The 20551-nt window shown below is 63.1% G+C and overlaps 1 protein-coding gene across 5 annotated transcripts in view; it reads left to right on the top strand.

Annotated features, from left to right (window-relative positions):
• The window catches only part of TPO (thyroid peroxidase), a gene marked incomplete at its 5' end in the record, with an annotated part of 445236 nt that overhangs the window by 49192 nt on the left and 375493 nt on the right, over positions 1 to 20551 (top strand). For 3 of the 5 annotated variants that reach the window (XM_080683285.1, XM_080683284.1, XM_080683283.1), the window contains 11 exons: positions 937 to 1069; positions 2069 to 2198; positions 2570 to 2773; positions 3375 to 3887; positions 5215 to 5467; positions 7229 to 7390; positions 8467 to 8704; positions 9015 to 9220; positions 10258 to 10428; positions 11533 to 11664; positions 12873 to 14160. The exons of 1 other annotated variant lie outside the window; for it this stretch is intronic. In XM_080683285.1, the coding sequence (XP_080539411.1) occupies positions 937 to 1069; positions 2069 to 2198; positions 2570 to 2773; positions 3375 to 3887; positions 5215 to 5467; positions 7229 to 7390; positions 8467 to 8704; positions 9015 to 9220; positions 10258 to 10428; positions 11533 to 11664; positions 12873 to 12883 (2153 nt within the window). In that variant the 3' untranslated portion in view covers positions 12884 to 14160. Of the gene's footprint in view, positions 1 to 936; positions 1070 to 2068; positions 2199 to 2569; positions 2774 to 3374; positions 3888 to 5214; positions 5468 to 7228; positions 7391 to 8466; positions 8705 to 9014; positions 9221 to 10257; positions 10429 to 11532; positions 11665 to 12872; positions 14161 to 20551 lie in introns of those variants that run through there. One more of the 5 variants, XM_080683286.1, reaches the window with a different exon arrangement.

Below are 20551 nucleotides of genomic sequence, written 5' to 3'. Positions count from 1 at the left end.
ACCCAGGCCCCGGGAGCATACACAGGTGCTGGGTCAGGGGACGTGGCCTCGCGGAGGGTTTACGTGAGACCCAGGCCCCGGGAGCACACACAGGTGCTGGGTTAGAGGACGTGGCCTCGCAGAGGGTTTACGTGGGACCCAGGCCCCGGGAGCACACACAGGTGCTGGGTCAGGGGACGTGGCCTCATGGAGGGTTTACGTGGGACCCAGGCCCCGGGAGCACACGCAGGTGCTGGGTCAGGGGACGTGGCCTCACAGCGGGTTTACGTGGGACCCAGGCTCCGGGAGCACACACAGGTGCTGGGTCAGGGGACGTGGCCTCACGGAGGGTTTACGTGGGACCCAGGCCCCGGGAGCACACACAGGTGCTGGGTCAGGGGACGTGGCCTCGCGGAGGGTTTACGTGGGACCCAGGCCCCGGGAGCACACACAGGTGCTGGGTCAGAGGACGTGGCCTCGCGGAGGGTTTACGTGGGACCCAGGCCCCGGGAGCACACACAGGTGCTGGGTTAGAGGACGTGGCCTCGCGGAGGGTTTACGTGGGACCCAGGCCCCGGGAGCACACACAGGTGCTGTGTCAGGGGATGTGGGCCCCGGGAGCACACACAGGTGCTGGGTTAGAGGACGTGGCCTCACAGCGGGTTTACGTGGGACCCAGGCCCCGGGAGCACACACAGGTGCTGGGTTAGAGGACGTGGCCTCACAGTGGGTTTACGTGGGACCCAGGCTCCGGGAGCACACACAGGTGCTGGGTCAGAGGACGTGGCCTCGCGGAGGGTTTACATGGGACCCAGGCCCCGGGAGCACACACAGGTGCTGGGTCAGGGGACGTGGCCTCACGGAGGGTTTACGTGGGACCCAGGCCCCGGGAACACACGCAGGTGCTGGGTCAGGGGACGTGGCCTCACGGAGGGTTTACTCCGACGTGGTTCCCAGATGCTCTGTCGGAGGAGCTGCTGAGCACCATTGCCAACGTGTCGGGGTGCCTGCCCCACATGCTGCCCCCGCAGTGTCCGCACACCTGCCTGGCCGACAAGTACCGGCTCATCACGGGAGCCTGCAACAACAGGTATCTCGACACCCGACCTCCTGCAGGTTGGATTGGAACCTGACTCCCTCCCGGCCTCCGAGCTCCCGGGTCCTCTGGCATCTGTCCTGGCCCCTCACCCACCTTTGCACGTCATCTGGATGCCCGTCTGGCCGGTGCTGCCTTCCTCACGGTCCTGTGTCCAAATGCAGGGCCTCTGGGACCCCACACCCTAGGGTGGGGTGGGGAAAGGGTCACACAGGGTGACCAGGAACGCGGAGGAACGAGCAGAGTGTGTGATAGGCGGGGATCAGGCCGGGACCAGCAGGAGGACGTGTGGGTCCTCCCTGCGACAGACACACAGCCAGGCCCCGCCCAGGAGAGGCCGGGACTCAGATGCAGACAAAGACCACCCAGGGGTGCTGAGAGGGGCAGAGAGCAAAGTCCCGGACCACCACCTCGCTCCTGAACTTAGATGGGTCAGCAGTTCCACAACCCGGCTTCTAGCAGCATCTTCGCATGAAAGTCCGTGTGAGGCAGGAACAGGCGCAGCGCCCCGGGCGGTGGTGGGCGCCTGCGGACGAGACACCAGCAGTTTTCCAAATTGTATCTTTGCTGGAAGCACCCCAAGTCTCTGTCCTGCAGGGAGGCCTCCCCTCCCCGACCCCCCGTGTGGCCCCAGTGTGAGGGGCACCTGAGCGGGAAGGGCTGTTGGAAGGTGGGAAAGTGTGTCCTGGGCTGAGGGAAGGGCGCACCTGGAACATTAGGGGATCCAGGTCCATGCACCCCCAGGAGGCTGTTCACTCGGCTGGAGGCCCTGGTGTGAGGCCGGCTGCAGGCCGCATTGAGCAGGGTCCGGGGGAGCCTGCCCGAGGGCTTCCCTTGAGGATGGTTTATTGTAGGTGGACCTGCTGCCTCCCCCCTCCTCCTCCCTCCCCTCCCCGACCCCCCGTGTGGCCCCAGTATGAGGGGCACCTGAGCGGGAAGGTGTCCCCTCCTCCTCCCTCCCCTCCCCACTCACCTGGGCACCTTTGTCTCCAGAGACCATCCCCGGTGGGGAGCCTCCAACACGGCCCTGGCCCGGTGGCTGCCGCCCGCGTACGAAGACGGCATCAGCGAGCCCCGAGGATGGAACCCTGACTTCTTACACAACGGGGTTCCCCTGCCCCCGGTCAGTGCCCCCGACGCTGCGTGACCTGTACTAGGGTTAGGCTCCATGACCTGTCCCTGAGCCCGGGTGCAGGTGGAGGTGGCGGGCTGTGTGGGTGTCTGTGGGATTCCCTCCACCTCACCCCTGCGGGTGGGGCCCCTTGCAGCTGAGGGACTGAGTCACCAGTAGGAGGGGACAGCAGGTAAGGTAAGGCTGCCTGCTGTCTCCCTGGGTGGTGGTGTGGGGGGGTGAAGCGCCTTCGTCCCAGGAGAAGCCAGGCCTGTGCAGGCATTTGCTGGTCAGGTGGCTGGCTCACCCCTGCGACATGAGGGTGCCTCCCCCCAGACAGACCCGTGCTACGTCCGCCCCCACCCGGATCCCTTTCTCTCCAGGTCCGGGAGGTGACTCTGCAGGTCCTGCAAGTTGCCAACGAGGCGGTGCAGGAGGACGGCCAGTACTCGGACCTGCTGGTGGCGTGGGGGCAGTACATCGCCCACGACATGGCCTTCACGCCGCAGGACACCAGCCAGGCCGCGCTCGGGGGCAGCGCCTGCCAGCCGGCCTGCGAGAACCAGAGCCCGTGCTTCCCCATCCAGGTACCCAGTGTCCCTGGCCCTGCTCCCCCATCCAGGTACCCGGTGTCCCCTGGCCCTGCTCCCCCATCCAGGTACCCGGTGTCCCCTGGCCCTGCTCCCCCATCCAGGTACCGGTGTCCCCTGGCCCTGCTCCCCCATCCAGGTACCCGGTATCCCCTGGCCCTGCTCCCCCATCCAGGTACCCGGTGTCCTCTGGCCCTGCTTCCCCAATCCAGGTACCCGGTGTCCCCTGGCCCTGCTTCCCCATCCAGGTACCGGTGTCCCCTGGCCCTGCTTCCCCATCCAGGTACCGGTGTCCCCTGGCCCTGCTCCCCCATCCAGGTACCGGTGTCCCCTGGCCCTGCTTCCCCATCCAGGTACCGGTGTCCCCTGGCCCTGCTTCCCCATCCAGGTACCGGTGTCCCCTGGCCCTGCTTCCCCATCCAGGTACCGGTGTCCCCTGGCCCTGCTTCCCCATCCAGGTACCGGTGTCCCCTGGCCCTGCTTCCCCATCCAGGTACCGGTGTCCCCTGGCCCTGCTCCCCCATCCAGGTACCGGTGTCCCAGGGCCGTGAAGGGGGCGCTGAGACCCCGAGGTGATGGTGATGCGCCTCTCCCACAGCTCCCTGCCTCGGCCGCCCAGGCCTCCGGCGCCACCTGCTTGCCCTTCTACCGGTCGTCGGCCGCCTGCGGCAGCGGGGCCCACGGTGCCCCGTTCGGCCACCTGTCCCCGGGGAACCCGCGGCAGCAGATGAACGGGCTGACCTCCTTCCTGGACGCGTCCACCGTGTACGGCAGCTCCCCGGCCGCCGAGCAGCAGCTGCGGAACTGGACCAGCGCCGAGGGGCTGCTCCGGGTCAACGAGCGCCACAGCGACGCCGGCCGCGCCCACCTGCCCTTCGTCCCGCCCCACGCGCCCCGGGCCTGTGCCCCCGAGCCCGGCGCCCCAGGCCGCGCGCCCTGCTTCCTGGCGGGGGACAGCCGAGCCAGCGAGGTCCCCGCCCTGACGGCCCTGCACACGCTGTGGCTGCGCGAGCACAACCGCCTGGCGGCCGCGCTCAAGGCCCTCAACCCGCACTGGAGCGCGGACACCGCCTACCAGGAGGCGCGCAAGGTGGTGGGCGCCCTGCACCAGGTGCGCACAGCGCCCTCCCGGCGCCCCGACAGAGTGCGCAAAGCCGCGTGGGCGCCCCACCCCAGGTTAACCCGCAGCTTCCTGAGGGCTGCCCGCCCCGCCCCTGGTCTGTGCTCTCATCCCCTCCGGCGGCTGACGTGTGACCAGGAGTCTGGCAGGAGAGGTTCCGTGCGCCTGCGGGTTCCTGGCGCCCAGAGCCTTAGGGTTGGCACCTGGGCACCAGCTTTTGTCGTTCATACTTTGAGTCAATGGAGAACGGACGTACGAAGAAGAGCAGTCTGTGAGGGTGTGAGTTACAAGTTAAATGGGAGTCACACTCCTCTCCGCATGGATGGTTGTTGATGCGGAACCGGAGGGTTGCTGTTGAGTTAGGTGTTTAACCTGTCTGTTCTCCCCGCCTTCCACCGCCTGGAATTTAAGACTCTCCCCACTGTCCTCCTGCCAGGGGGTCTGTGGTGTGTGCGCGGGTGGTGTGTATGCGGTACGAGTATGTACATGTGTGTGTTGTGTTGTGGGTGTGAAAGGGGATGTGGGTGTGCATGCATGTGGTGTGTACACGTGTGTGTGGTGTGTGTATGGTATGTATACGTGTGGTGAGTGTGTGTGTACATGTGGTATGTGTAAGTGTGGGTATGCATGTGTGTAGGTGGTGTGTGTGAATGTGAGGGCGTGTGGAGCATGTGTGTGTGTGTGTGTGTGTGGTGAGTGTACATGTATGTACATGTGGTGAATGGCACAGGTGCTGGCGTAGCAGGTGGGAGCTCTCTCCCTCCCTCTTCCTCTCTGAAATCAGTTTTACAGACGCCGGGGAAGAGGCTTTTGCAGCTAAGGAAGCAGGCCCGGGTGGGGGTGGGGCTGGCCGACCTCCTGGGTCACCCGCTGGTCTGCGCCCTGAGCCCGGGTGCCAGGTCCCTGAAGCGACCAGATCCGATGTTCGCTGTGGGTGCAGGGGGAGGGGCACGGGGGGGAGAAGGCGGTTTGGATGGAAAGTTAGTCATGTGTGTGAGAGGAGCCGCAGGCGGCAGCCCTCCGGCCCGTCCGTGCTGAGGCCCAAGGCGGCCGGCCGCGCCCTGTCCTGTCCTGTCCTGCCCCGGGGGAGTGGGGGCGGCTCTGACATGCCCCCAGATTGTCGGACGGTGGGCACTGCACCTGCTCACTGTCCATGCTGGGCAGTGTGGTCCCCACCCCCCTGGCACCCCTGAGCCCAGGCTGTGCCGGGGGGGACACCCTCCTTCCCTGGGTGGGACCAGCCCTGCGGCCTCCGCCCCTCCCCTCCCCTCCCCTCCCCTCCCTCCCCCCCAGAGGCTCCCTCTCTCCTTTCCCACAGATCATCACCTTGCGGGATTACGTCCCCAGAATCCTGGGCCCCCAGGCTTTCGGGCAGCACGTGGGCCCCTACGAGGGCTATGACTCCGCCGTGGACCCCACCGTGTCCAACGTGTTCACCACGGCTGCCTTCCGCTTCGGCCACGCCACGGTCCACCCGCGGGTGTGGCGGCTGGATGCCCACTTCCGGGAGCTCCTGCCCCCACTGCTGCTGCGTGACGCCTTCTTCAGCCCCTGGAGGGTCCTTCAGGAAGGTGCGAGCCCCCTCCTCTCTCTCTCTCTCCCTCTCTCTGTCTCTCCCTCCCTCCTCTCTCTCCCTCTCCCTCCTTCCCTACCTCCCTCCTCTCTCCCTCCCTTTCTCTCTCTCTCTCTCCCTCCCCCTCCCTCCCTCCGTCCTCTCTCCCTCTCTCTGTCTCTCCCTCTCTCTCTCCCTCTCCCTCCCTCCCTCCTCTCTCCCTCCCCCTCCCTCCCTCCTCTCTCCCTCCCTCTCTCGCTCTCAGAGACAGAGCCCACTGCAGCCCCTTCAGTGTCAGCATGCCCTGCCGTTCTCATGTAGACCCTGCCGTTCACATGGAGGCCCTGCCAGTCATGGGTGTTTATGGAGGAAGCACATGTGCTCGGAGCTTTTATTTTTCTATTTAATTTTAAACATATTTTTATTGATTTCAGAGAGGAAGGGAGAGGGAGACACATCCGTGATGAGAGAGAATCACTGACTGGCTGCCTCCTGCACGCCCCCTCCTGGGGATGGAGCCCACAACCCGGGCCTGTGCCCTGACCGGGGATCGAACCATGACCTCCTGGCTCTCAGGTCGATGCTCAGCCCCTGGGCCCCGCCGGCCGGGCTGCTGGGAGAACGGAAGGCTTAGCTTTCCTCACAAACACCCGAGTCAGGCCTTGCAGTCCAGAATCCACAGGGTCCAGTGTCCCGGCCCCCCCTGCCCCCCCCCCCCGCCCCCGTGGTTTCAATAACACTGAGTGGAAATGGGACTGTACGTCCTACCTGATAAACGAGGCCCTTTTCCCGTCAACACTGCCGTGGCCGCGCTCAGTGCTATGTGCTTTCAGAAGGCCACGGCTGGGTCACGTGTGGAAGTGAGTGGTTTAGAAGCCACTGCAGTTTCTGGGTGAGGTAGGCAGGTTCTGCCCACACCCCGGTCCCTCCTTTCTTCCCTCCCCTCTGTTCTCTGTCTGTCTGTGTGTCCAGAAGCTTCTCTCCTGCTCCCGTGGCTCTTGGCTCTGGGTGGCTGAGGGGAGGAGGGGGAGGAGGCCACTGTACCTGCTCGGTTGCCACGGAAACGGTCGCACGCCGTGTGGGAGAGGCCAGGGTGCAGACGGGCTACCAGGGGGGATCTGACCGGTCCCCACGGAGTCCCCGGGGATGGCTGGCGCTTTGGAGGGGAAGGGCTGGTCCTCCCCCCACCCCCACCCCCACCCCCACTCCTCAGGGCTCCCTCAGCCGAGCCAAGTCCCCACGGCTGCTCCTGATGTGCGAATTCAGCGAATGCTTCCCTGACGGTAATGTTTTCGCTACAGAAAAATAAAACACTCGAGCATCTGCCCTGGTTTGCTCCGTGGTTAGAGTCCAGGGGCCGCGGGCTCCCGGGTTCGATTCCCGATCAAAGGCACGCACCTCGGTGTGGCTCGATCCCTGGCTCTGGCCAGGGCACATGTGGGAGGCAAACCATCGATGTGTCTCTCTCTCCCCCTCCTTCCTCCCACCCACTCTCTAGAAATCAGTGGGAAAAGGAGCCTCGGCTGAGGATTAAAAACAAAACCCTTGAGCATCTGAGGGGCTCACGTCTGGGTCCCCTCGGGCCTACGTCCCGACCGCCCCGCACCCGAGTCAGTCCCCTCAGACGCGGGGTCCAGGCGAGGGCCAGGCACCCACAGACGGCACCTGAGAGAACTGGGGCGCTCCGGGGGCTGAGTCACGGGCCCCCGAGGACACCGGTTAGGAAAGCGCGCGGTTGAGGTCTGGCCGGGGACACGGTCGCCCTCGGGGTGTCTTGCAGGAGGTGTGGACCCCCTGGTGCGGGGCCTCCTGGCCAGGCCGGCCAAGCTGCCGGCGCAGGTGAGCGAGGAGCTGACGGAGCGGCTCTCCGTGCTGGCGCCCGTCGGGACCTTCGACCTGGCGTCGCTGAACCTGCAGCGGGGCCGGGACCACGGGCTGCCAGGTGAGCGCTCGCCCCCGCGGCCGGCTTTCCCGTGGGACAGGTGCACGGCCTCTCCTGCTCTCCCGTGTTGTGGTGCGGCTTTCTGGGGCTGAAATGCTTTCCTCGTTTTCATTTTTATGTTTTAAATATATTTTTTTATGTCAGAGAGGAAGGGGGAGAGAGAGAGAGAGAGAAACATCCATGATGAGAGAGAATCATGGATCGGCTGCCTCCTGCACGTCCCCTCATGGGGATCGAGCCCACAACCCAGGCCTGGGCCCTGACCTAAATCGAACCCGGGACCCTTCAGTCCAGGCTGACGCTCTATCCACTGAGCCACACCAGCCGGGGCTATTTTTATTTATTTTTATTTTTAATTATTTTTTCCCTCGGTACTGTATTTCCTGTTTTATTGTTTTTTTAATGTTTACACTCTCTACCTTTTATTTTTATTTTTAAAAAACCTTTATTGTTGGAAGTATTACACATGTTCGCCTTTCCCCCCACTGACCTGCTAGCCCGCCTGCTCCCCGCCAGCCCTCACCCCTGTGGTCTGTGCCCATGGGTGATGCGTATTTGCCTACAAGTTCTTTGGTGATCACTTCCCACTCACCCACCCACCCCACCTTCCTCTCGTCTGTCCACAGAGGAGCTGCTCGTGCCCTCAGACAACGGGACCCCGTGGGCCTGGCGCCCTGGGAGGGGAGAGCCCTGCGGGGGGCGGGGGCAGGGAGGCTGGGTGTCCCGGGCCATCGCGGAGTCTGCGTTGGGCTTCCCAGAGCCGGCCTGCGTGACACACGTCACGGGGAGGTCGGGGTCCATGCCTCCTGTCCCCTGTCCCCCTGCCCTCCCGGCCTGGGCTGTGCCTAACCCACTGGCCCAACCTCCCGGCCACGGTGTGCCTGGCCCCTCTGCTCAGGACGGGCCCTGGGCTGTCCCACTGCACCCCTCACTCAGGTCCACGCTGGCCCCCTCGCCTCCTCAGCTGTCCCCTCTACACCCCGTGCCCCCTGCCCCCATGGCCCACCCTGTGCCCCCATGGCCCACCCCGTGCCCCCTGCCCCGTGCCCCCATGGCCCACCCCGTGCCCCGTGCAGGGTACAACGCCTGGAGGGAGTTCTGCGGGCTGGGCAGGCTGCACACCCGGGCTGACCTCAGCAGCGTCATCGCCAACGGCAGTGTCGCCGACCGGATCATGCGCCTGTACCAGCACCCGGACAACGTGGACGTCTGGCTGGGCGGCCTGGCCGAGGACCTGCTGCCGGGCGCGCGGACCGGGCCCCTGTTCGCCTGCCTCATCGGGAGGCAGATGAGGGCCCTGAGGGACGGTGACCGGTAGGTGTCGGGCCAGTCACACCACGTCCGGTTCCCAGGGTGTCAGCCGGGCCTGGGGTCGGGGGGGGGGGGGGGGGGACACCGTGTGGCCGGCAGGCTCGTCCCCCGTGACGCTGGTCACTTAACAATTGAGGGTCTCCCGGGAGAGCCCCTGGCTCCCCCATTCACGCCCAGCTGCAGCATCTCAAGTGGCCGGCTCCTGGGGAGAGAAGCCGGGACGTCCTCTGGCTCAGAGCCGTGCCGTCACCGCCCTGGGGGTCCCGGTGGGAGCACTGACCGGCGGCCCCTCCGTCTGCTCCCTCCTGTGCAGGTTCTGGTGGGAACACGGCGGGGTGTTCACGGAGGCGCAGAGGCGGGAGCTGGGGACGCACTCCCTGTCGCGGGTCATCTGTGACAACACGGGCCTCCCGCGCGTGCCCGCCGACGCCTTCCGCGCTGCCACGTTCCCCCAGGACTTCACGCCGTGCGAGGGCGTCCCCGGCCTGAACCTGGAGGCCTGGAGGGAGGTTCCCCCAGGTAACTGAGCCCCTGCCACCTTGGTTAGGGCGCGGGCTCCAGCGCAGAAGCGGCTTCCGATCAGCGCGTTGGGAGAAAGCAGCGGGGAGACGGCCGTCCTCGTGGCGTCCCCGTGGGAGGCAGGATGTCCCAGTGGGGGCCCCCGTAGGAGGGCGCTGCCCGTGTGGCTGGGTCAGGGCCGAGGGGGCGGCGGTCACGGTTCCCGACCTCACAGGAGCCCAAGGCCCCTGGTTGAGAAGCCGTCGCCGACACATTTTTAAAAATATGTTTTAATGGATGTCAGAGAGGAAGGGAGAGGGAGGGAGAGAGAGAGACATTTATGATGGGAGAGAATCATCGATCGGCTGCTCCTGCACGGCCCACACTGGGCATTGAGCCCACAGCCCGGGCCTGCGCCCCGTCCACGGGGAGAGACACAAAGGCACAGGGTGGAGGCGAGTGGGGACTCGAGGGCGGAGACGCCCGGAGAGGCGGCAGGTTTCCCACTGAGGGAAGAGAACCTGCAGCCTGGGGGGGCCGTGTGGGACCTGGGGGGCCACGGGATGCTTGGGGGGCCGTGTGGTGCTTGGGGGGCCGTGTGGGGCCTGGGGGGCTGTGTGGGGCCTGGGGGGGCTGTGTGGGGCCTTGGGGGGGCCGTGTGGGGCCTGGGGGGGCGTGAGGGGGGCCGTGTGGTGCTTGGGGGCCGTGTGGGGCCTGGGGTGCTGTGTGGGGCCTGGGGGGGGGCGTGTGGGGCCTGGGGGGCTGTGGGGGGGCCGTGTGGGGCCTGGGGGGGCCGTGCGGGGCCTGGGGGGCCGTGTGGGGCCTGGGGGGAGCTGTGTGGGGCCTGGGGGGCCGTGCGGGGCCTGGGAGGTGGTGCGGGCCTGGGGGGCCGTGTGGGGCCTGGGGGGGCCGTGTGGGGGTTGGGGGGGCTGTGTGGGGCCTGGGGGGCCGTGTGGGGCCTGGGGGGGGCTGTGTGGGGCCTGGGGGGCCGTGTGGGGCCTGGGAGCGGCCCTCGGGAGGTGATGAGGTGACAGCTGACTACCCTCTCCCTGGCCCAGAGGACGAGTGCAGCCCCCTGGAGCGTGTGGCACACGGGGACTCCGTGCTGTGTGGGCCCCCAGGGCGGCGTGTGCTCGTGTTCTCCTGCCGGCGCGGGTTCCGGCTGCAGGGGCCCCAGCAGCTCGCCTGCTCCCGCCAGGCCTGGGCTGACCAGCCCCCCGCGTGCCAAGGTCAGTTGCCCAACAGGCGTCTCTCAGTGGCTCTGCCCCAGCCTGCCCTTTCGGACTCGCCTTAGACGAGCCTGCTCACCGGGAGGCGCTCTGGGCACCGGCGTCCCCGCTCGTGTGGCTGGGAGGTGACGGTCCTCTCTGCCGACCGGGCCCCGGGGACACCCTTCCCGGACGAGGCGTCCGGTGGACACATCAGGTGTCACGGGGACGCAGGCGGCCGGCCAGCAGCCTCGGGAGGGGGCGGGATTGTGGTGAAGAAGCTGCAGCGCCAGTTGCTCTAGACTCGAAGCCGAAGTGCGCCCACAGGAAGAACCCGAGGCCCAGGCGCCCGCCAGAGGCAGCGCGCAGGCTCACGGCCCGCACCCCCCGCCGCCCGCTGGCCGTGACGTGGCCGCTGCTGCCTGGTTCTCACCCGTTTGCCACTCCCATGGTTACGCCTGCAGCGCACCCTCCGGCAGCAAAAGTTAGCACACTTCAGTGCGGTTCAGACTTAGGGCCCGCCCACAATCGAGGCGCTGTGCCCCGCTGCCTGGCTCCATGTTGGCGGGACACCGAGGACAGGGTCAGGGACCACAGGCTCCCAACGCGGTGACCATCCTCTTCCAGGAGGAGACGGAGGGGGCAGCGGGCTCCCTGTGTCACATGAGTGACAGCGGGCTCAGGCTCAGGGTCAGGCTCAGGGTCAGGGTCAGGCTCAGGTCAGGCTCAGGTCAGGCTCAGGGTCAGGCTTAGGTCAGGCTCGGGGTCAGGCTCAGGGTCAGGCTCGGCATCAGACTCAGGGTCAGGCTCAGGTCAGGCTCAGGTCAGGCTCAGGGTCAGGCTCGGGGTCAGACTCAGGGTCAGGCTCAGGTCAGGCTCAGGGTCAGGCTTAGGTCAGGCTCGGGGTCAGGCTCAGGTCAGGCTCAGGGTCAGGCTTAGGTCAGGCTCAGGTCAGGCTCAGGTCAGGCTCAGGGTCAGGCTCGGGGTCAGACTCAGGGTCAGGCTCAGGTCAGGCTCAGGGTCAGGCTCAGGTCAGGCTCAGGGTCAGGCTCAGGTCAGGCTCGGGAGGGGGCGGGGGGCTGTGGCCGGTCCTCAGCCGGGCCCTGACCTCCGTGCTCTGTGCAGACATTGATGAGTGTGAAGACGAGCGGGGGCCACCCTGCCAGGCGCCCGCCCGCTGCAGGAACACCCAGGGCAGCTTCCGGTGCGAGTGCTTGGAGCCGTACGCACTGGGAGACGACGGGCGGACCTGTGTAGGTGAGCCCACCCCTGTGGCCCCGAGTTACCCCGGCAGCTCAGCACGGTGTTTAATCCGCGTACGGAACAGAGAGGGTGAGCGACTTGCTCAGGACCACACAGCCTGAGGCGGATCTCAGATTCGTACCGTGGCTTCTAGCTCCTGTAAACGAAAAACAACGTGCCGATACGAGTTAAACGGAAACACAGATTTATCCGCCTCCCGCTTAGGCGAGGGGCCTCCGTGCAGGACTGAGCTTAACCCCAAGTCCAGCAAAAACCAGGGTACACAGCAGTGGCAGAGTGAGGGCGAAGGGAAGGCAGCAGAGGCACGGGGGACAGACTTGGGATCGGGGTCAGGCTCAGGTCAGGTCAGGGTTGGGGTCAGCTCAGGGTCAGGGTCAGGGTCAGCTCAGGGTCAGGGTCAGGCACGCCGACACTGCCTGAGACCCACGGGCTTGCTGACCGGCTGGCTCTCACCCAGACTCCGGGAGGCTCCCGAAGGCGTCCTTGGTGTCCATCGCGCTGGGCGCCCTGCTGGTCTGCGTCCTGGCAGCCGCCGCCTGGACGGTGATTTGCAGGTGGTAAGTCCTGTCTTCAGCCCCCGTGGAGGCTGGTGACCACGCTGCCGGTCCCCACCTCGTGCGGGTCCCCTCTGCGCACGAGGACGCTCTCGAGTTTCTCTCATCTGTCGCCTCCTCATTCTCTCGTTTTCTTAGACCTCTGGCTCCTCTCCTCGGTCTCAGAATTTTCTCTCCTCTCTCGCTTCTCCTCTCATCCTCTCCATTTTCGTGGATCTCTCGTTTTTCTCCTCGTTTTCCCCATTTTCTCTCATCGCTCCCTTCTCTCCCCATTCCTTCAGTTTACTGGGATCTCTCCCTTCTCTCCTCCTTCTCTCCATTTTCTTGTATCTCTCGCTTCTCTCTTTAGTCTGTATTTTCCTGGATTTCTCACGTCTCTCCTCACCCTCTTTATTGTCTCCCTTCTCTCCCTGTAGTTTTCATTCTTCCCATGTTCTCTCCTCTCCTGCCTCCCTCCTCTTTATCTCAGTTTTCTCCCGTCTGTCCCTTCTCTCCTCATTCTCCTCGTTTCCTCGAGGCCCCGACAGCGATCCACGGGGGAGCTGCTCCGTGAGCCGCCCCTGGAGGAGGACAGGGCGAGGGTCTGTCGCTCACCTTCCGCAGGAGCAGCTTGTCCCCCCTCCTCACCGGGAGCTCTGTTGCTCGCAGGTCCTCGGTGACGGAGTCTCTGTCCCCCAATGGTGGTGATCGTTCCTGGGAAGCCGGTCTGTGACCCGATGAGGACGTCTCGGCCGCGTTCACCGACCTCCCTCCGTCACTGAGACTCGCCTGGCGTCTGCAGAGGAGCCACGGGTGTGAGGGGACCCGAAGGCTCGTCACCACCCGTCAGTAAGCGGGGGCGGCTCCGCGTTTGGGGTCCTCCCCACGGAGCCCTGTGCCGCCTCAGGACCGGGGGCCCTTCCGTGCGAGCCTCAGGCCCTCTGTCTGATCGTCTGCGTCCGTGGTCCCTGGGGGCTGGGTTTCTGCCTCGGACCCGCTGCTAACGCACAGGGAGCCAGCCTCGTCCCCGCCACGGGTCCCGGAACAACCAAGTGCCGGGCTCGGGATCCTGACAGCGTGAAAACGGGCCGCGTGCTGGCCCTCATGGGCTCACGGCTCCGTGTGCGGCCCTGGAGGTCACCCTGAGGGTCACGGTGCAGCCCTTGGCTGGCGGAGGGATCAGGGTCCCCCGTGGAGGGAGTTGGCATCACAACAAATTAAGTTCCAAGAGAGATGACCGCCCCGTCACAGGCGACCCCTGTGGGAACCGCTGGCCGCTCGGTGGACAAACGATCCCTCAAAGCCCCGATGTCCACGTGGGCTGCTGTTCTCCTCACAAGCCCGTTCAGGACGCAGGCACCGTCCAGGGCGAGGGCCAGGCCTCCTCCGGGCCTTGGACTCCCCTCGGGCCCCAAAGCCGGGGGTCCCCTGGACGGGACTGGCCTTTCCTTCATGACAAAGGCAGATGGCGCCACCTGGTGGCCGATGTGGGGAGCGCAGGCTTGGCCATGGCATCCTGACCCAGGGCCTTACCCTCCGCCCATCATTTCCCACCCTGTCCACGCCGGCCTCTTCCTCCTGGAGACACGTCCTCCTTGTCACTCAGCTGCCGGCCCCTCCGGGTCCGGTCGGTTCGCGGCCGTCAGAGCCAGGACAGTCCTTCGTGATGAAAGAACACGGTGCCGCATACACGGAGTCAAACACTAGATTTAAAGGGAAACAACCATCCATCGCAAAGGATTTAAGCTGCCGGGTGGTTTAGCTTTAACACAGCTGTGGATGGAGGTCCTGTCTCTCCCTCTCTCTCAATCTCTCTCTCTTTTTTAGATGCCTCTAGGGCCAAATCTGTCTTAACAGAGTCTTCTTTAAATCGTTTTGCATTTGTTTTTCATTTGGAGAAAGAGCAGTCTGCATCTGTGGATGCAGAAGCACAAATTGTGAAAAACAAAAATAAAGGCCTTATAAAAAAACCGGCATTATTAGCTCTTCCTCACCACAGTCATCCGACAGCTCTTGTGTCTGTTCGCGTTTCACGCGGTCCCACCTCGTGGTGGAGAAAGAGCGTTGTTAAAGCTTCATTCCTTCGGAAAGAAAAAGGCGATTCGGCAGGCTCTGCATTCTCCCCAGGCGACGTGGTCCTTTCGGTCGGCTTAGAGCAAAGCCGAAGGTCAGGCGTGTCTACCCCGAATCGCACGTCTGCCAGGGTGGCTCCTGGGCAGACAGCACGGCGGAAAAGAGCACGTCGCAGCCCTCGGTCTGCCTCCAGTTAGGGCAAAACGCCGACGCCCGGGCCCTCGGCAGGAAGCACGAAACGCTGGCCGACTGGGCGGAAGGCCCACAAGGCAGCTTTGTGGTGAAAACACGGTGTTGTCACGGCAGCTCACACGGGGAGGTGGTGGCGTGGGCCCCCACAGGGGGCAGAGCAGCGAGGGACGAGGGTCTGCGGTTCCCCAGGCGTCACCGTGCCCACACGGCAGATGTGTCTCTGGGCTAAACACCCAGACGACACGGGAGCTCTCAGAACCAACCAGGGCCCCCGCCCCGGGGGGACACGGATGTCCTGAGTCCACGTCTCACGGGCCCTGCTGGGCTCAGAGGACCACTGGTGAGTCTGTGAAAGCAACGCGCACGGCGACGTTCGTTCATTTCATTCGCACGAAGGGCGTTTTCTCTCCGTGGCCACTCGGGGAGGGGACCGGAGAACCGGGCTCACAGGTCAGCGCGAGTGACCACTGTGTCCCTCACCCCACGTTCACCTGGGACGCAGGCAGTGGCCCGGATGTTCACGCCTCATTGCACACACACGCATCGTGTTTGACACCTGTAGGATGTAGGTCAGACTTCAGAACTTTCAAAAGCAGGAAAAGCCCGGCCGGTGTGACTCAGAGGTTGAGAGTTGACCTGTGAACCCGGAGCTCACGGTTCGATTCCTGGTCAGAGCACATGCCTGGGTTATGGGCTCTATCGCCTGTGTGGGACGCGCAGGAGGCAGCCGATCCATGATTCTCTTATCATGGATGTTTCTATCTCTCCCTCTCCCTTCGTGAAATAAAAAATTAAAAAAACCCTAACCCTAGCCCTAACACCAAAATCTAACCCTAAACTTAACCCTAACTGTAAAACCTAACCCTATCCCTAATCCTAAAAGCTAACCCTAATGCTAAAAATCTAACCTTAACCCTAACGCTAAAACCTAACCTTAACCCTAAAAGTCAACCCTAACCCTAATTCTAAAACCTAACCCTGACCCTAATGCTAAAACCTAACCCTAATTCTAAAACCTAACCCTAATGCTAAAACCTAACCCTAACCCTGACAATAAAACCTAACTCTAAAAGCAAACCCTAACCCTAAAAGCTAACCCTATTACTAAAACCTAACCCTAATGCTAAAACTTAACCCTAACCCTAACAGCTAACCCTCACCTTAACACTGAAACCTAACCCTATAAACTAACCCTAACCCTGATGCTAAAACCTAACCCTAAAGCTAAAACTTAACCCTAACCCTAATAGCTAACACTCACCTTAACACTGAAACCTAACCCTAACCCTAAAAGCTAACCCTAACGCCAAAACCTAACCCTTCACCGTTTTCACCCAACTATCAACCCCCCTTCCCACCAGCCTGTTCTCTGTGCCGGAGTTTGTTTTCACTTAATTTTTCCTTTCGATTCCACAGAATCCAGTGTCGTTCTCCCACTCACTCATTTCACTCCGTGTACTGCCCCAGGGGCACCCTTGCTCCCAGATGTAAGGTGTCATGCTTTCCTGTTGCTGTCACACCCACTGTCCACGGGCTGGAGGCGGGAATCAGCGGGCGGGTCAGCCGCTGTGGGACAGAAAGGCTGTGTGAGGGCCTGGAAGACCCAGAGTGGGCCCGGGGCCGGGCCTCACCCTCCCCCATACCCCTCCCCCGGCTCCGAGACAGCCTCTCTAATACAGCCAACGGCACTTGGTGACAGCCGCACACTTTTTAAAAAATTTTTTATTCTTTTTTAGGAAGGAAGGGGTTAGGGTCAGAGAAATCTTCCTAGAAAAGATGACCTCAGACTCCAGGCTTTTTAAAAAATATGTTTTTATTTATTTCAGAGAGGGAGGGAGAGAGGGGGGGGGGGAGAGAGAGAGAGAGAGAGAGAGAGAGAAACATCAATGATGAAAGAGAATCACTGATCGGCTGCCTCCTGCACGTCCCCCACTGGAATCAAACCGTGACCTCCTGGTTCCTAGGTGGATGCTCAACCATGAGCCACGCCGGCTGGACCAACCTCCATACTCTGCAGGGGGACCAGGCTGAGGGCTTGGAACAGAGCACAGAGAGCCGGCCACTTAGCGGGTCCCTGGGGGCTGACGAGCGGCTGTGGCTCGTCCTGGTCCCCGAATCCTGGTCTCTGGGCAGGACACTCAGCACCCCGACGAGGCCGCACATCACAAAGGAAATCGTTCACAGCTGTGCTGACGAGGCGGAAACACAGTCCCACGTTTAATGTTTAGATTCAAAAATACTCGAGCAACAAGCTCCGTGAGCACCAACAGCAGGCCTTCCCCCCCGCCCCCCGTCCAGGGGAGACCTGCCTGGCCACCACCACGTGGGCACCCAGCACCAGGGAGGCTTGGAAAGAAACAAAAACTCACTATTTACCCCCCAAAGTCACTGTGTAGGTAGAAAATCTAACCATCATTTTCAAAGCTATTAGGATTAGTAACTGAACGTATCGGGACTTTCAGATATGAAGTCAACACCCAAAATTCAATTGCATTTCTATCTACAAACAACACACAACTAGAAAGTACCTTTTTTTTAAAAAAAGTGTTGCAACAGCATAACAGTAAGTCAGGAAAATGTGCGGAACATTTAGAAAAGACTATCTTATATAATAAAAGGCTAATGCAGGGGTGGGCAAACTTTTTGACTCGAGGGCCACAATGGGTTCTTAAACTGGACCGGAGGGCCGGAACAAAAGCATGGATGGAGTGTTTGTGTGAACTAATATAAATTCAAAGTAAAGGAGCGGAGGGGAGAGCAAGAGAACTGGATAGAACAGCCGGATCCGGCCCGCGGGCCGTGGTTTGCCCAAGGCTGGGCTAATGGGCCAATTGTCCCCCCGGGGAGTCTGACGCTCACTATGACGTGTGCTGACCACCAGGGGGTGGTGCGGGACAAGGGAAGGTCCCATCCAGCGGCCGGAAGGCCCCGATCAGCCAGGCCCAGGGGCCCTCCCCGTGCACAAATTTCGTGCACCGAGCCTCTAGTAAACATGACAAAGAAGTAAAAAGTAAAGGCAGGTCATGTGTGTGAATGGGAGGATTAAAGTTGTTAAAAACGAACCCCAATTGAGGACTTGGGGGCAGTGACCGCAATGGCTCCTCGGCCGCCTGCACGTGACCAAGGGGTTGGGGCCGCTTCTCAGAGAAGCGTGCGGCACTGGAAGCCCCGGCTCTGCGTGCTGGTGGGATCCACGAGGAAAGCATAGACGGCCCAGGGGCACCAGTGACGGAGCAGCTTACTCTGGGTCGACGTCACGGAGTTACAGCTGACTCAGAAGAGGGAGGGCGTGCTTCGGGGGGATGAGTCCCCGTCCCTGGCATTCAAGCAGAGGCCACATGACCCAGGGAGGGGGGCGGTGCTCGCACCCCTTCCATACCCTCGACGCCCCTGCCCTGCAGGCCCACGGGGAGCTCTGCCTGCTGGGCTCGAGCAGGTGCCAGACACGAGGGGTTCGCACGTCTGTGCCCGGCCGGCCTTCGGCTGCAGTGACCACCTGTGTGGCCATGGGCTGAGCCTCGCACTGGCCTCGCTTGGTATCTGTGACTCTTCTGTGGGTCCAGAGGCTCTCCTAGGGGGTGAGCGAGTCCCCGCCTCCTGGCCCCGAGCTGACCCAGGCGCTGTGCTCAGCGGTGTCTAATCAGCCCCCCGGCCACTCACTTCCCCAACCCAGCCCCACTGTTATCTGCAGACACTCCCTCCATGTGGCCCTGTGGCTGCCCTGTGGCCGGGGGCAACGCCGCTGAGACCGCAGCAGGAACAGCCCTCGGGCCCGAAGGGAACAGGACACAACGGGCTTTTGTGACAGAGGACCCGGCAGGGGGCCTGGCTTCCCAGCCAATGGCGGCAGGCTGAGGAATGGCTGCGAAGGTCACAGAGGTCATCTCTAGCAGCCTCTCCTGCGGACACGGCGCTGTGGCTGTGGCTGCTGCCCGTGGCCTGGCCCCACCCGGCCGGTCGGTTTTCCGCCTGGGGCCGGAGGAGAGCCCGGGCCACTCTGGGAGGGACCCGCCCAGCAGCTCCGGGGTCCAGGCTGATCCTCAGCTCCCGCTGCTCCCACTGCTCCCGCGGCCACGAACCACAAGACCCCAGGCTCCCAGGTGGTGCAGGGCCCCCTCCTCCTACAGAGAAGTACCCATGGCAACCGGCCCTGGTGGAAGGTTCCGGAAGACTGCAATGGGACCGGACATCCTCTCCGGTTCCCGGACTCTGCGGGTCACTAACGTCCTGTGGAGCAAAGGGCACACTTGGCCTTGACGGAGGAAGTCCGATTTCCCCGGGACTCGGGCGCACCTGGAGGAAGCACCGGTGGGCGTCGGGAGACTCACCGGACGTGCCGTGAAGGGCAGGGAGGGCCAGCACAGAGGAGGCCGGTGAACTAGTAAACGGTCACAGCGACTGCGCGTGACACACCGACTGACAAACGCTCGCCGTCACCGGCCTCCATGGAGAGGCTGGTCTGTCAGCCTCCGACCATTCGCCACGAATCTGAGGGGCGGGGACACCGCAGGCCACGCTCAGATGGGCCAGGGACACGTGTGAGCATAGCGCCCCCTTCCCTTCCCTGTCTGCTCCGACTCTCAGACAAGACGGGGTGCCGTCCCCCCAGTTAACTGTCGGTGCAGTGATTTCCGGAGCACAGACTATCGAGATTCCCGGCGTGTCCTCCGTGGACAGCTGGGCGCTAAGCCGTCCGTGGCCTCCACGCCGTGTCCTGGTTTGTGCTGCGTGTGAGGACGGAACGAGACGCCCAGCGTGTGCGAGGACGCAGATGGTTTAGGAGGCATGTGCAGTGCGGCTGGGACATGCAGGCTTTCATTTTATTTATTGTTGCTATTAATCCTCACCCAAGGACGTTTTTCCATCGATTTTTAGAGGGAGAGGAAGACACAGGGAGAGAGAGAGAGAAACATCGATGGGAGAGAAACACATCGACTGGTTGCCTCCTGCACGCGCCCCGACCAGGGACCAGGGCTGGGGAAGAGCCGGCAACCGAGGTCGTGTCCGTGACCAGAATCAAACCCGGCACCCTTGCCTCTGCAGGTCGGTGCTCTACCCACCGAGCAGCACCGGCCAGGGTTGGGACAGCCAGCCTTTTAAAGGAGGGTCAGCAGCCATGAAATAGATGCGATTTTGGCCCAACTGGTGTGGCTCAGTGGTTGAGCGTCGACCTCTACACCATTCGATTCCCGGTCAGGGCACAGCCCGGGTTGCAGGCTCCATCCCCAGCGAGGGGCGTGCAGGAGGCAGCCGATCAGTGATTCTCTCCCATCATGGATGTTTCTCTCTCTCTCCCTTTCTCTCTGGAATCAGTAACATTACATTTTAAATAACACGTTCCTGTTGGAAACGCACCTTGGAAGCGACCTTCGCAGGAAACGGAAGCTGTGCTCAGACGTGGAGAAGGAAAGCATGTGCGATGACGATGAGGCAATCCCCCGCCCCCCCGCCCCGGAAAAGCCCGACCATTAGGCCGACGCGCAGAGCCTGTCAGTCAGGGAAGCAGTTAGGCCGTGAGGCTGTGGGGAGGGGGGGGACGGGGGGAGGTCGGGGAAGGGGGGTTCCGGGCTAGGCTTCCTTCCGCGGAGACAACTGGACAAGGTCACCGGTGGGGGCCCAGCTCCACACCTGGGAGGGAGGACGTGGTCCACTCGGGGCCGTTGGCCACGATGATGCGAGAAGCTCAGGCTGTGACACGGGACGCATGGAGGACGGGGCCTCTGCAGAGACGGACTCTGCCCGGCCGGCTGGGCTCAGGGGTTGAGTGCTGACCTCTGAACCAGGAGGTCAGTTTGATTCCGGTCAGGGCACGTGACAGGCCCGGGTTGCGGGCTCGATCCCAGTGTGGGGCGTGCAGGAGGAGGCAGCTGATCCATGATTCTCTCTCATCGTTGATGTCTCTCTCTCTCCCTCTCCCTTCCTCTCTGACATCAATAGAAATGTATTTAAAAAAGACAGAGAGGGAGGCCAATGAGATGGGAACCAGCAGGGACAGACAGGCCCGTCGGACAGGCGGCTGCCGACACCAGGCCCAGGTCAGGTCCGACCCCTCACCTGCCCTTCCCCTGCAGGTGCCGGAGCCT

The sequence above is a fragment of the Plecotus auritus genome (assembly GCF_963455305.1).
Source record: "Plecotus auritus genome assembly, chromosome: 8".
Classification (NCBI taxonomy): Eukaryota; Metazoa; Chordata; class Mammalia; order Chiroptera; family Vespertilionidae; genus Plecotus; species Plecotus auritus.
Note: the sequence above shows the minus strand (reverse complement) of the source record. Positions and strands in the feature narration are given on the sequence as shown.